The sequence below is a fragment of the Sander lucioperca genome, chromosome 16 (assembly GCF_008315115.2).
Source record: "Sander lucioperca isolate FBNREF2018 chromosome 16, SLUC_FBN_1.2, whole genome shotgun sequence".
In the NCBI taxonomy this organism is placed as follows: Eukaryota; Metazoa; Chordata; class Actinopteri; order Perciformes; family Percidae; genus Sander; species Sander lucioperca.
In genome coordinates this window covers 19,714,534-19,727,983 of record NC_050188.1, presented here as the reverse complement: position 1 = coordinate 19,727,983, position 13,450 = coordinate 19,714,534, and the positions used below count along the sequence as shown (strand labels likewise).

The 13,450-nt window shown below is 41.4% G+C and overlaps 1 protein-coding gene across 4 annotated transcripts in view; it reads right to left on the bottom strand.

The window, feature by feature from the left end:
• The window catches only part of pum1 (pumilio RNA-binding family member 1), a 33,521-nt gene that overhangs the window by 16,515 nt on the left and 3,556 nt on the right, over positions 1-13,450 (bottom strand). Inside the window, exons 2-14 of one of the 4 annotated variants that reach the window (XM_031323031.2) lie at positions 11,993-12,165; positions 9,016-9,138; positions 8,418-8,486; positions 5,372-5,477; positions 4,491-4,684; positions 3,996-4,168; positions 3,621-3,885; positions 3,433-3,529; positions 2,816-2,914; positions 2,513-2,655; positions 1,206-1,344; positions 842-976; positions 55-354 (exon numbers count right to left, since the gene is read on the bottom strand). In XM_031323031.2, the coding sequence (XP_031178891.2) occupies positions 55-354; positions 842-976; positions 1,206-1,344; positions 2,513-2,655; positions 2,816-2,914; positions 3,433-3,529; positions 3,621-3,885; positions 3,996-4,168; positions 4,491-4,684; positions 5,372-5,477; positions 8,418-8,486; positions 9,016-9,138; positions 11,993-12,154 (2,005 nt within the window). In that variant the 5' untranslated portion in view covers positions 12,155-12,165. The remainder of the gene's footprint in view (positions 1-54; positions 355-841; positions 977-1,205; positions 1,345-2,512; positions 2,656-2,815; positions 2,915-3,432; positions 3,530-3,620; positions 3,886-3,995; positions 4,169-4,490; positions 4,685-5,371; positions 5,478-8,417; positions 8,487-9,015; positions 9,139-11,992; positions 12,166-13,450) is intronic. The other 3 variants (XM_031323032.2, XM_031323034.2, XM_031323036.2) reach the window with 3 other exon arrangements.

The window sequence follows — 13,450 nt, the reverse complement described above, 5'->3', positions numbered from 1 at the left end:
TGACCACTGACACACTCTCCAGCAGTAGACTGTATGGTTAAGGTGTATTCCTACCTGCAGTGCCAAAGCCTCCCAGCGTGGCCCCCAGTGTGGCACCGAGGGAGGAGGAGGCTTGCTGGCTAAAGCCCAAGGAGGCAGAACCTGGTCCGGGCTGGCCGGAGCCCTGTGAGAAAAGAGAGGAACTCTGGGAGGAGGAGCTGAGGGAGGAGGATCCGTAGAAGGAGCTTCCGCCCAGAGAGCCACCAGGGCCACCCTGCTGCTGAGCCTGCTGGGACGTCATGGCACGAAATGGACCATTGGCCCCACCGCCTAGACCACCATTGGCGCCACCTGCAGAGGCTGCTGCTGCTGCAACTGGAGGGACAGACAACAGAATAAGTGATTTCACAGGTTTCCCTTCTGGCCCACCAAAGTGTTCATTCTAACAACTTCCAAAAGATCACATAACCATTAAATACTCGTACTAACTTAATTTAATTGATGACCAAGTGCTGCAAAGATTTTTAAGTAGATGGAGTACATTTAGGGAGACTTTTTTTTATATACCATAACCAACAATTCTTTGCATAATCTCTAATATTAATGTAAACCCACATCCCCCATACTAGTGTCTACATTCACATTAACAACACATACTCATGGGAACTCCTTGTAGAAATCCAGACTTGAAAATACAGTCTCGTAATCTCTTAATTGCATGTTCTGCATGGACATGACATTCAGAACATGTTTTTAAAGACCATGATGTGCAATCTGTTGTTTGTGTGCACAACATCCTTCTTTGTCCTGTTGGTAGGAGTGAACAGAGACAGGCCAGACCTTGCATGCATTGCTGTCTTACCTGCTTGTGCTGCGGAAGGAGATATGATGACGGAGGCAGGGGCCATGAGGCGGACAGGGCCACTCCTACCTCCAGTGTTGACCACCAGGGCCCCCGTCTGATCATAGTAGGCTGCAGGGGCCAGGACCGGGTAGCCTGAGAAAGAGACAACAACAAAGGAAGATTCAGAGTGTACCTAAATGTATTTTAGCATTTCCTTTCTTTCATGTAGCAATAGGCGGTGGTGGGTAGTTGTCCCTGACTGAACAGTCAGACTAAACAGTTTTATAAACTTAAATATCTGGAAAATTGTGCAGTATTAGCAAATGCAATTGGATTTTATTCATGTAGAGTAATAAAACCAGTTTTAGAGTGTCACACTCACCAGGGACTCCTGCTGCTAACCCCTGTCCAAAGGCAAGGGCTGAGTTGACTGCTGCTGCTGCAACCAGCTGGTCATTCTGCTGACTCTGTTGACCTTGGCTGGGGGTCAAAGGTCGCTGGTTGCCCCCACCACGCATCACCTTTACAAAGGAAGAAAAACAAGAGGTATTTGAATCATCATCAATATTCAAACTAATACAAAAATGGTGCTCCAAAATCTGTTACAAAGCAGAGAACCTGCAGTGTGCTGTAGAATTAACTTTCTATCATGTTCACATTTTCTTCTAGTTAAGTTCATTTCTAAAACAATATGCGCACACACAGAGAGACAAATGGTAGCACGGAATAAATAGCCAGGATATAGCAAATTCCCTTTTATTAGCATACGCATATATGAGCAAAGCAGGAGTAAACAGTTGGATGAAACATTTCCTGCTGGTTGGTTTATTATCTACACAGGCTGAAAAGGGTTTTCTGCTCATAGATCAAAGACGAGCAGCAGTAACACTGAATTAGGGTGGCACGATATTGACAAAATGTGATATTGCGATATCAATTATGAATATTGCGATATTGATATTAATTTCGATATTTTTAAACATATGTAAAATTACAAAAGTTACAGGAAAACGCATCAAAATAGATTCATAACAAATTAAACAACTTTTCTTACAACACAAGGTTTATTTCAACTGACTGTCATATTGGACTGGTACAACATGAATAAATAAATAAGGACCATGTCTACAGAACAGGACATATTTTACTGGTTGGACAGTATAAAATAAATAAAGAGAACAGGACACAACTTTTCTTTCTCTTCTCTGATTCGTTCCATTTTGTTGTCTCCATCTATTTCTTCACTTACACTGTCACTCTGTTGAAATATGCACACACGTCACATGGTACGCTCCATAGGGTTTGTCATGTAGTGGACCCGTGCCCTGATGTGCACTAACATGTGCAAGTGGCACTGTAACTGGCCAATGAAACATGATCATTATAGCGTTTCAAGCGGGCTCTAAATCAACCACAACAAAGCCACACAGCCAACAGACGGGACGCAGCGCTCCATTAAATAAACAAAATATTGCATACTTATTGTGACACTTATAACTATATTGAGTCGATATATCTTGCACCCCTCGATATAATATTGCGCAACGTGCTATTGCGATAACGATATTGAGTCGATATATCTTGCACCCCCACACTGAATGCACATTTCATCTGGCAAGCAGAGCTCTAACAGAAACATCTTGAGCCACGCAATCAGCATGACAGTTTTTTGGCAAGCAGCCGACTGACCTGCTGTTGGTTCTGCTGGCCCTGGTTTGCAGCCTGCTGATTGGCCGAGTTGTTGGCTGCAGCAGCCTGCTGCTGGAAAAGGTTGGCAGGATAGACCCCCCAGGGGGTCACACCGTAGTACTGGGGAGGCATCACTGCCGGACCTAGACGCAAACAAATACACAAAATACAGGTGAGCGAGGAAGACTGTGTCTGTGTTTATACACATCCTTAATGTATAAAATGAATTAACATAAGTGTTTCTAAATCCTTCTAACAGCATCTTAATGGCGCTCAGGTTCCATTTCAAAACACACGTCTCACCGAGTGTAGCGGCTGCTGCTAGTCCGGCTGCGTAGGGGTCTGTCCCTGGTGGAGCAGCACTGATGATGTAAGGATTGGGCACAAAAGCTGGGGCCAGACCTGTGAGCACATGGACAAGGTGACCCAGGGCCAAAAGGTTTTACACATGATAACTACTTACATACTCAATCAAAACTGTAATTAAGATTCTAGATACTAATTTAAAAAAATTAAGCTCTCCAGATTTGTTAGGTTAGCACATGACCAAGATGTTTTTGAGATCATCTTTAGGCTTGTTAAGCATTACTTGCCTTTTGGTAAACCTAAGAATTATTAACCCAACATTAACTAGTTACAACAGGGCTGCAACAACATGTAGTTTCTTGCAACTTCTATGTTCTTTTGCTCCAAAATTTAAAACTAGAAATGCCATCACCCACTGAGTAACTTGTACTGACTTACAAACATCATATGCAATTCCTGGATGGAGTCTTACTTTTGGTCTGACATTTAAGGTGAAGTTAGATTAATAGATTATATATAATATTATTCCAATGAATGGCTTAGATAACATGATATTGACATTCAGTTCTCCTGCTCATTTGTCCATGCATGCATACACACTCTCTCTCTCTTACCAATGTGAGGCTGCTGTGCTGCTGCCAAGGCATACTGCTGTTGCTGGGCTGCTGTTAACTGCTGCACTGCTAGGGCGTTGTTTCTCTGGAACAGCTGCTAACAGCACATCAACAGGTGAATCACATTTTAATCTCATGCATAGCTAATGACAAATGTGTATGTACTACTCCCTGCCTGTTCCTCTTACCTGCTGCTGGTTGGCGTAATCGAATAAGCCCACGGTGGGCGCAGAGTCCATGGTCATCTGGGAGTTGTAGTCAAACTGAAGAGGCTCCATCACTGATTCCATGGGGTCCATGGTGACACCACCTTGTTCCACGCCAGAGAAGTCCTCAGGAGGTTTGGGGCCTCCACCACCTCCCAGGGGTGTCAGGCCATCAGCCCCTACACCCCCGGGACCCCCAAGCAGATCGCCCTCAGGACCAGGGGCCGGCATGTTGCCTGGGGGACGACTGCAAGGGTGAGAAAGAAGGAGTTCAGTTTACATCTAAAATGCTGATTGTTAAGCAAGAAGCATTTAAAGTTGTGAGTGGGTGTGTGCCTCTGTCACGCCGAGCCCTACCCATACTCTTTGACATCGACGTCAAGGCCATTCTGCACGGGCAGCCCATTAGGGTTGATGACGTCGTTAATGACATCAGCTTCAACTTCTGTCAACTCTTTCATTTTCTCTCCTTCAAACGATGCTTTTGGCTTGTCCCTCTTCTCCTCCTCCACCTCTCCATCTCTCTGTCCCTGTGTGATGGACAGAGACAAGACATACAGGAGCTGATAATCTAACAGTGACAGATGGCAAACACACAAAGGCACAGGGGGGAAAGGACAGGCTGACGTGGACAATGTGAAAGACCTGTCCTTGTTTGATAATCACAGGCTAACAGAGGACAAACTGTGAGAGAAAAATGACAGATAGGGTGTCGAGTTTATCAAAAGACGTGATGCTGAAGTAGTTTCATGAAAAGTCAAGATTGTAACGATTAGAAAAATGGTAAAAGAGAAAGAAAATGGATTATAAGGAAATGTGAATATTTAATACAGAACACAGTTCAAGACTTACATAAGGTCCTTTTCGGAGGCATGAATCCAGTTTGTCAGCTGGCGAGGAGGAGAGGACGTACTCCACCATGCTAACTCCCAGCCCTCCACTCTCAGAGCGCGGTGACATCACCGAGCCCACCCCGACTTCACCACCGCCATGGAAACCTTGTCCTGGCCGACGAGACACCATGATTGGCTGAGACACCGAGTGATCTAACATGAGAAGAAGACGGACTGTTAAATTACATTCATGCACGGAGGGATAGCAACCTTTGCTCCACAGGCATGTTGTTCAGGCATGAAACTAGGGATGGAAGAGTTCAAGTAAAAAATTTGTTGTTATGTTCATGCTTCAAATTGTATGTTTTGTGTGTTCTGTTAAAATAAAAATGTTAATAAAAAAAAAAATAAAGATTTGACAATGAAGAAGAAGTGTTTATGTTCTTAGCCAGAATTTTGTTAAGGCAAACAGTTAACTTATTTTGCCAAACAAATAAAGAAAAGCATGTTGAAACTGGCAATGCACCCCCCCCGTCGGACTGTTTTTACTAAAAAAGGTAAATACAGTCATGGTTACGATTCCAATGGATTGATACTTTTAACGAAAATACATCTTTTTTATTTGGTGTTTGCTGTAACTTTTGTGAATAGAGGTGTGACGAGATCTCGTCCCATGAGATATTAAAACGTGACGATACAGAAGGGTGATTTCACTTTGACATCAGCTTTCGATTCTGACAGGAATCTGAATATATGTTTTCCAACACCAGATAGTGATTGTTATGGTGGTTTCTCGATGTGCTTGTGAAACAAAACTGCCATGTTTCACAAACGACCCTGCATTATTGACAGCCTACTGTCTGCCACCATATCACAAATGTAAGCCAGCCTGGTATATACCTGAGGCACCCCATGCACTGTCCCTCCACTGGTCCAGAAAGATCCCTTTTGGTCCATCCTTCCCAGAGTCATCCGTCTCCCAGAACTTCTTACCAGTTAGCAGCTGCTACAAAGACACAGGAAAGCCGAGGAGAAATAGGAGGAAAGGGAAAAAACAAGGTAAAAAGGTTGCACAGATATTGAAAGCACATGGCCGAATGGGGAAAATAAAAAAAGCTCTATACATAAAGTGATTAGTTTGTATAACCGACCATCTGAGCAGAAGGGTCCTCAAATCCTACTAACATGATAACCTTCAGAATGTTGTTTGATTTGATTTTAGTGTTAAGCTGCCAGTGCTGCATTGCAATTTCCAGTAATACACACATCTGGGGCCCGTTTCAGGAAGGAGGTTTAACAAACTCTGAGACTAACCCTGAACTCTGAGTTGATTTACCCGGAGATGGGAAACTCTGAGTTTTTGGTTCCAGAACAGCTGATTTAAGTTGGTTCAACCAACTCAGAGTAGGTTCAGTCAGAGTTAAGCGCGTGCACCACCACTATAAAAAGGCAGCATGAATGGAGCCATGATACTACGATTCACCATGGTAACAACCACAAACAAACTGGTCGACGGAAATACTCGAGCACATACAGCGAGTTTGAACATGTATTTTGTTAAAAAAAGCAACACAGCGGCTGCTGTAAAGAGAGAATTTGTGTGGGAGAAAATTGCTGCTAGAGTAAATGCACAAGTTCCAATATAGTGTATTAATATCATATTTAATCTTAAGTATAATACTACTGGTGAAATGTATTGAACCTATAATCCATTTAATTTAGGTGCAATCCTGCTAGCGAAAAAGTCCTAGGCCTACTAATCCCATTGTGAGGCTGCAGCACCATCATTAAGAGAATTATAATTCATAATCTTTTATTTCAAAAGGGTTTACATCATTTACCTGCAATACTGTGGGACTCCTTTTTAAAGACTCTTACGGGTTTGTGTCTAGGGAACACTACAAAAACATTTAAACACGTTTTAGAGCGATCGAGTCGCACTCTTCGGCGCTTTGCTACAATGGCTTTACTAAAATGCTCCGCACCACCCATGTTGTAAAGAAAACTGCCGTTTGCAAAAAAACGTAATGTGGCACAAAGAATCTGCTGGGATGTAGAGCATGTCCATGATGGGTGACGTTAGTGATATGAGGTCAGATAAGGTTATGTAGGCTACATGACTGATAGACTGGGAAGAAAAATGATACCGCTCAAATAGGTAGGCTAGTATCGGGAGATGAAAATACATCTATAGTCGGGGCCTCAATATCATCTCCTGACGTATGTTTAACTCCCTGCGAAGTAGTACAGCTTCTTCATCACCGGGATCGTCGACAAAAGGAAATGCCAAGTTTTGAGAAAAGAAACGTTTTATAGTCTGCCTAACATGGTTAATAAACCAACACTGTTTTTTGTATTCATGCAGATGACAACGCTACGCTAAAATGCGCCTGACACAGACTGAATGAATGAATGAGGAAATGAAAGAGCACTGTGTCAGAGGGAGGAGACTGAGAGAAACTTGAGGTTTATTGAAGAAACCTGCTCCCGACCAGCTTAGGTTCACAGGCTCAGTTACCATAGTAACTGACTCTGAGGTGAAGTTACCTCTCTTTCTGAAACGGGCTGGAGTTACCCCTCTCTCTCAGGTTTGATTAACCTCCCTTTCTGAAACAGAAAACCCAGAGTTTCCCTGATCTCAGGGTTAACAAACTCAGCTGCTTTCTCAAACTCAACAAACTAAACCTGCTTTCTGAAACTGACCCCTGGTGGAGGTACTTTGATCCCTGACTGCAAGCCAAACAAACAAGTACAGGCTCTTCTAACTGGATGAGTGAAGCAGAAACAAAATAGCACACTACCACAATTAAAGCCATTTTCTAAGAGCAACCACAAAACAATTAGGGCTCATTATTAAAAAGCTTTAGTTGATTATTTTTGAATCGTTTTTGGTGTTTGGACTTACTCTACTCAGCAGCTCATTTGAGTTTATCTCCATATCCCTCTTCTCTTTCTATTACAGTCAGCACCTTTCTTGCTTTAAAAAGGGACCTTGTTTCTGTAAATGTGATTAGTATCTTTTAGCAACAGGAAACTCTTGGTTGAATGGGGAGTCAGAATCTGAAAGTGTGTGTGAGCTGATCTGCCATTTCTAGGTTATTAATACATCATAATACTGACATATTACAGTCCATAGCAGCCAAACATTATTCACCCAATATGAGATGCAAATGGACACACATTAGCAATCAGTTCAACAAGCCAAAACTAATTGAAGGCACTGGTCCAACATTAACATAATTACTGAGTGGATTGTGTTTAATAAATGCCACAAGTCCAACCAGCTTAAATAAAAAAAAAAACATCTCTGCTTAGTCTCTTCTCATCTTTCAGAGCTTTTCATTCAGGAACAACAATGGCAACACAAGTCCACAACAATTTTGGCTCAAAGGCCTGCCACTGAGCAACTAATCCATATATTTTTCCTTGGATTTCCTGTTATTCAAGTTTGACTCTCTGTGAGCAATCCATCATGTGTTTGTTCAGTCAGGTGCCGGTTACAAAATACAGGGAGGCCTTTTTTATGTCAAGTGTTGACATAAAGCATTTGACCTTTTCAAATCCAGAGTTTTTTTTAAAGATTATTTTTTGGGCTTTTTATGGCCTTTAATCGAGAGAATTCCTGAAGACAGGTAAGGGGAGGGGGGGGGCGACATGCAGCAAAGGGCTGCGGGTCGGATTCAAACCCGGGCCGCTGCCAAGGACTCAGCCTACATGGGGCGCACACTCTACTGGGTGAGCTAAAGGTCGCCCCAAATCCGGTGAGTTTAATCATTATTATTCATTATTAATAAATTATTAAGTTTAAATATCAAAACTGTGCTGACATGCCTAAATAACCACAGCCCAAATCCTTTATTATCAGATGAGGTATTAAAGCTGCGTTGTCACATAAGTCACCTTCTTCTAGACCACACATGACTCGCCATCCAACCTGATGTCTCACCTCTCCCATGGCGCGTCCCTCCAGAGCCAGAGCCTGAAAGTCATGGTTCAGCTCGTCCATGGACCGCACCTGCAGACAGAGTGCCCAGTTATGTCTCTCATACTCAACCATAAGTATAAACATAAACCCAGCTTTAATTACCTATGTTCATTAGTAATTGCCTTGATAAATGATTTGAGGAACATTACAGTAGACAATACTAAAATAAAGTTATGAAAGACTCAAAAGATTGTTTAAATTGGCATCAACTAAAATGTGTAGTTTGTGTCTGTTTTTTTTGTTTTTGTTTTTTTTTAACATTAAATGGCCACTGATGCTGGTGTTTTGAAACGTAGAACTGAAACTATGAAAAACTTTGTTTCCTTCTAACCCCCACACTTTCCCATGTTAGCAACAACAGTATTTTTCAGACAGAATTAAATTATTTTAATATGTCTATGGCAAGATTTTATGGTAGAAGAATAAAGTTTTCTGTGTAAAAAACATTCTGTGAACTTTGTACAAGCAAACAGTAGTAAATATGACATAATAAAATAAGAAAACCAGTGTTACCACTTGTGCGACACCAACACACACCCACCCACACCCACCCACACACCTGGCTGTCATGGATGTTGTCTCCAGTGGGCCAGCGATGTTTGCCGGGCTGTTCACCATGCTGCCGCTGGAAGAAATAGTCTACCATGGCATCATCCTGGGAACGTCCAGCACCAGCCACACCCTTAAAGAGACACACACAGACATGCACATTATCGTGAAATTACTGGCAACAGTAAGAAGCAGACAGACAACTGGACACGTGCAGGTATACACTGGATTTTAAGTATTACCAATGTTTTGAGTTGATTTTTAAAAAAGCTTGAGCATTTTCAAAACATTTCAAATACATGTGGAACATATGAATTAGTATTAATATGATGCAACACAACAAAATCTAATTTTCTAATGTTTTCAGCAAAACTACTCCACCGTCTTTGTACCACTACAAAAAAAGCCCAGTCTTTAGTCTCTTAGCAGAGAATATGAGATGGATACTAGTTCTTCATCATAAGTAATAATCTGCTGGATATTATGAAAATAAAGACATTCAATCCCAGGTGGAAATTATCATTTACATTTTCTGCCAGGTCATTAAACACAATTCACCCAAGCATCTTTTTCAACCTTATGACCACATATTAAAAAGGAGTCAAAATTTGTCATATGCATTTTTAAAATTCATCATCAAAACAGTATAATTGGTGGAGGTATATAGGCCACATCGCCTCTTCTAAAACTAAAAATATGTTATTTCTTTTCACTGGCAAACAAGTTGACGTCCTCTCTTACTCATTTTGAGGGTAAACACAAAAGTTCTCCACAACACACCATAATCAAAGAATTAGTCAACATGTTCTGGAAACAGCTGGGCTTGGTCATTTGCTCTACAAGCAAAGCATGCAGCAGAACAAATTACCAAGACGCCATCAGACTAAATTGCTACTTATCAAATGGCTTGTTTTTTCCAGGATTAGTCATGAAAAAGGCTAACCTCGTTATCAAGAAGCTACATTCTAAACACACTTACAGGGCTTTTCCTGCACAGAGGATTTTTTGGCAACCCCCCCCCCAAAGACATTTCGTCCATAAATTCGTGCATACAAATTTACCAGAATGCAGGAAATTAAGTGTTTGACACTCAAAATTCTCCAGGGCAGGACCCAAACCCAAGCACATCATAGGCTACACTTCATCTGTACCATCTTCTAGTCTGGTTTGTTTTATATGTAAATGGTAATTTTTTTCTAAATGAACTTATGAAGTAATTTTTTAGGGCAGGCGTCAGTAGGGGACAAGACAGGACGGGAGTGGGTCTTATAGCACATCCATGAACGGAAGTGGATGGCTAGCAGAAACAAAGCTCCTTGAGCAGAAATGGATAAATAAATGGGTATTTTTTAATGGCAAATTGAGTTTCAAAGCCCTTCCAGATGGTTCTCTCCACAAGACTAAAGTTATTCGCATGTACTGTCGATGTGAACTGAGTTACTACCACTTGTGTTTCTAACTGGACATGTTGCAGTGGGACATGTCTAACCACCTTTAAGAGATAGTGGGATCTCCTTAAGATACTACAACAGTCCACATGAAAGTATGGCTTTAAAAAAGTGAAAATGGTCAAAAAAATTAAATGGAAAATAATAACACTGATTCCATAGAAAGGGACTTTCATGTGGACTTCTCAGGGTATCCCCAGAATTCTTCAAGTTAAATTTAAGACTAAGACCTTTTTAATACCACCGAGGATGAAATTTAATGCCACATAAAAATATTTACCATGTAACGTTACCTGAATTTAATAAAAAAATGTATTATAACACTCCACAATTTTAACAATGTGTTTATTGATTTTCATTCAAATGCATTTTTCAACAACCACTGGTTGTGAGTTAGCATGTTGGATGCGTTTTCATTCACACACCCTACAAAAGGTGAAGCAACACTGACACGCCGACATAGTCCTCTATACACAACCCTGTCTCCGTTGCTGTTGTAGCTGATCAGGAACCTGAAGGTGGGTCTTCCAGTGCCACCGTTTCATTAGCGCTAGACTGACTTGCACGCCAATCTGCTTGTTGTGCTAACTTCAGCCCTATTGCCCTCCGCCACGTTGGCCAAGTTGTCCGCATCTGTGGCCAAACCTTCAGACACTTGCCCATTTTAACTGACACTGGTAGCACGTGCGAGACGTTCTGTTTTCTTTCCTGACAACTGAGTGATTCGCGCTGAGCTTGGATGTTTAGGCCAGAGCTTGCTCACCATGTCCCTGGATTTATAATAAAACACCACGTTGCGCTATTATTATTATTATACATCCATGTTCCACGTTCAAGAGAGTAAAGAAAAACACTGACATGTGTGACCCTGTAATGTCGTATAACATCCAAGTCACGCCAAACGGAGTAAATTGTAAAGTCACACACATACAAAACATTTATTTATGACGTTACGTTATTTATTCAATCCTACCAAAGGACAAGAAATAATGTAAGACCTTTGTAAACGAAATTGTATACTTTGTGAACGAAATGTAAGACTTTTAAGACCCTGCGGGTACCCTGTTACTGAATCATATCATTCATATCTGAATGATAACTACTTCAATTTGTTGCATGTCTCATTATCCAAAACTAGAGGAGGCAGAAATTCCGTAAAGCGCCGCAATAAGTCAATTCTCAGGTGAGCGGTAGCCTGACTGTTCACATCTGAAGCACATTTCTCAGCGCAGACAACAAGCAATTCTGCTCGTCTCTAACCCCGGTAGAGCTGTCTGTCAGGCAGCGCTTCGGAGCATTTCTGCCTCCTCTCTGAACCCAGAGCCAGCCAGCCAGCCACACCCACACATGCAAACTAATAAATGTATGGTTTTTGAGGTGGCTTGCATTATAAAATGGCACATAAATGGCTGAAGTACTAACAACAGCAACGACTGGACAGCCATATATTAGCGATGAGATGTTCCTAATAGACAGATGTTTGCCCATGATTTTAAAAATGTTGAAATATGTAAAAGGTGTCAAGGTGGTAGGCTTTACCTGCTGGCTGGGGGGTGTGGCCTGAGGGGTCTGCCCAGTTGGAGGGGCATGTCCTCCGCTGCTCAGCACCACGGGCATGCTGGGAGATGTAGTTCTATGGTGGGGGCTGAATGAATCCTGCCAGAGCACTGCTTTCCTCTTCAACACACACACACTGCTCATTCCACCACAGCCTGTCCAGAGAGAAATACATCTGTCACATGTAAACAATGGCATACTTGGTAAATACATTGAACAAACAAAATGTTTGATAAGTTCTGACCAGTTAACACAGAATGATGGGTGGAGACCCTGAGCTCAGTTGTTTATTAAGTACACCTACCTAAACGAATGTAGTCTAATACAACTTCCCTGCAATAAATTGGCTATAAAAGATTCTAATATTCCTTTTTCACTGAAACTGCTTCTCAATAAGCAGTAACATTTTGAAGGCCGTAGTTTAAAAAGCACCTCTGCTCCATGTACACTACCAGTCAAAAGTTTGCGGTCACTTAGAAATTTCCATTCCACTCCATTATAGACAGAATACCAGCTAAGATCAGTTGCGTTGTTTTTTTTAACCAGGGCAGCAGTTTTCAGATTACATTATGTGCTTACATAATTGCAAAAGGGTTCTCGACTGTTGTAGAAAGAAGTGGCTGATCTTTAATACAATATCTACATTGCCCATTATCAGCAACCATTCATCCAATGCTCCAAAGGCACATTCTGTTTACTAATCTGATATCATTGTAAAAGGCTAACTGAGAAAACATTAGAGAACCCTTTTGCAATTATGTAAGCACATAATGTAATCTGAAAACTGCTGCCCTGGTTAAAAAAAACAATGCAACTGATCTCAGCTGGTATTCTGTCTATAATGGAGTGGAATGGAAATTTCTAAGTGACCCCAAACTTTTGACCGGTAGTGTATATAACTGAGGACAGACAATACTAGAAACACCTTACTTTAATGGGTTCAACTAGAAATGAACATTGTATCCTTTGCTAAAGAACAATTTATTATAGAGCTGGGCGATATGGAGAAAATCAAATATCACAGTACTTTGGACCAAATACAGCAGTGTCGATATTGCCACGATATTGTAGGGTTGACTACTGGTGCTTTCACAAAAAATGTACACAATGAGATTTTAGATAATCACCAATAATGTGGATATAATGACTAAGTTGGTAAAGGCAAATAACAGAACAGCTACAATAGTCTGGTAAATTCAGAAAACTACATCACTTTACTGTAATGCAGCCTGTAAAACCAGGAAAAGACAACGCTTGTGTCATATCACAATAGGGCTGAAGGATTAATTGCATTTGCAATTAAATTGCGATATGTTAAAATTAGATTTTCTAATCGCATAGGCTGCACCCTGGTCACGTGACACGCAAGAATAAAACAGTCTGCAGAGGAAGTTTCTGCAAACCGTCACGTATTGTGCAAAACGTGACTCGCTAATGTTG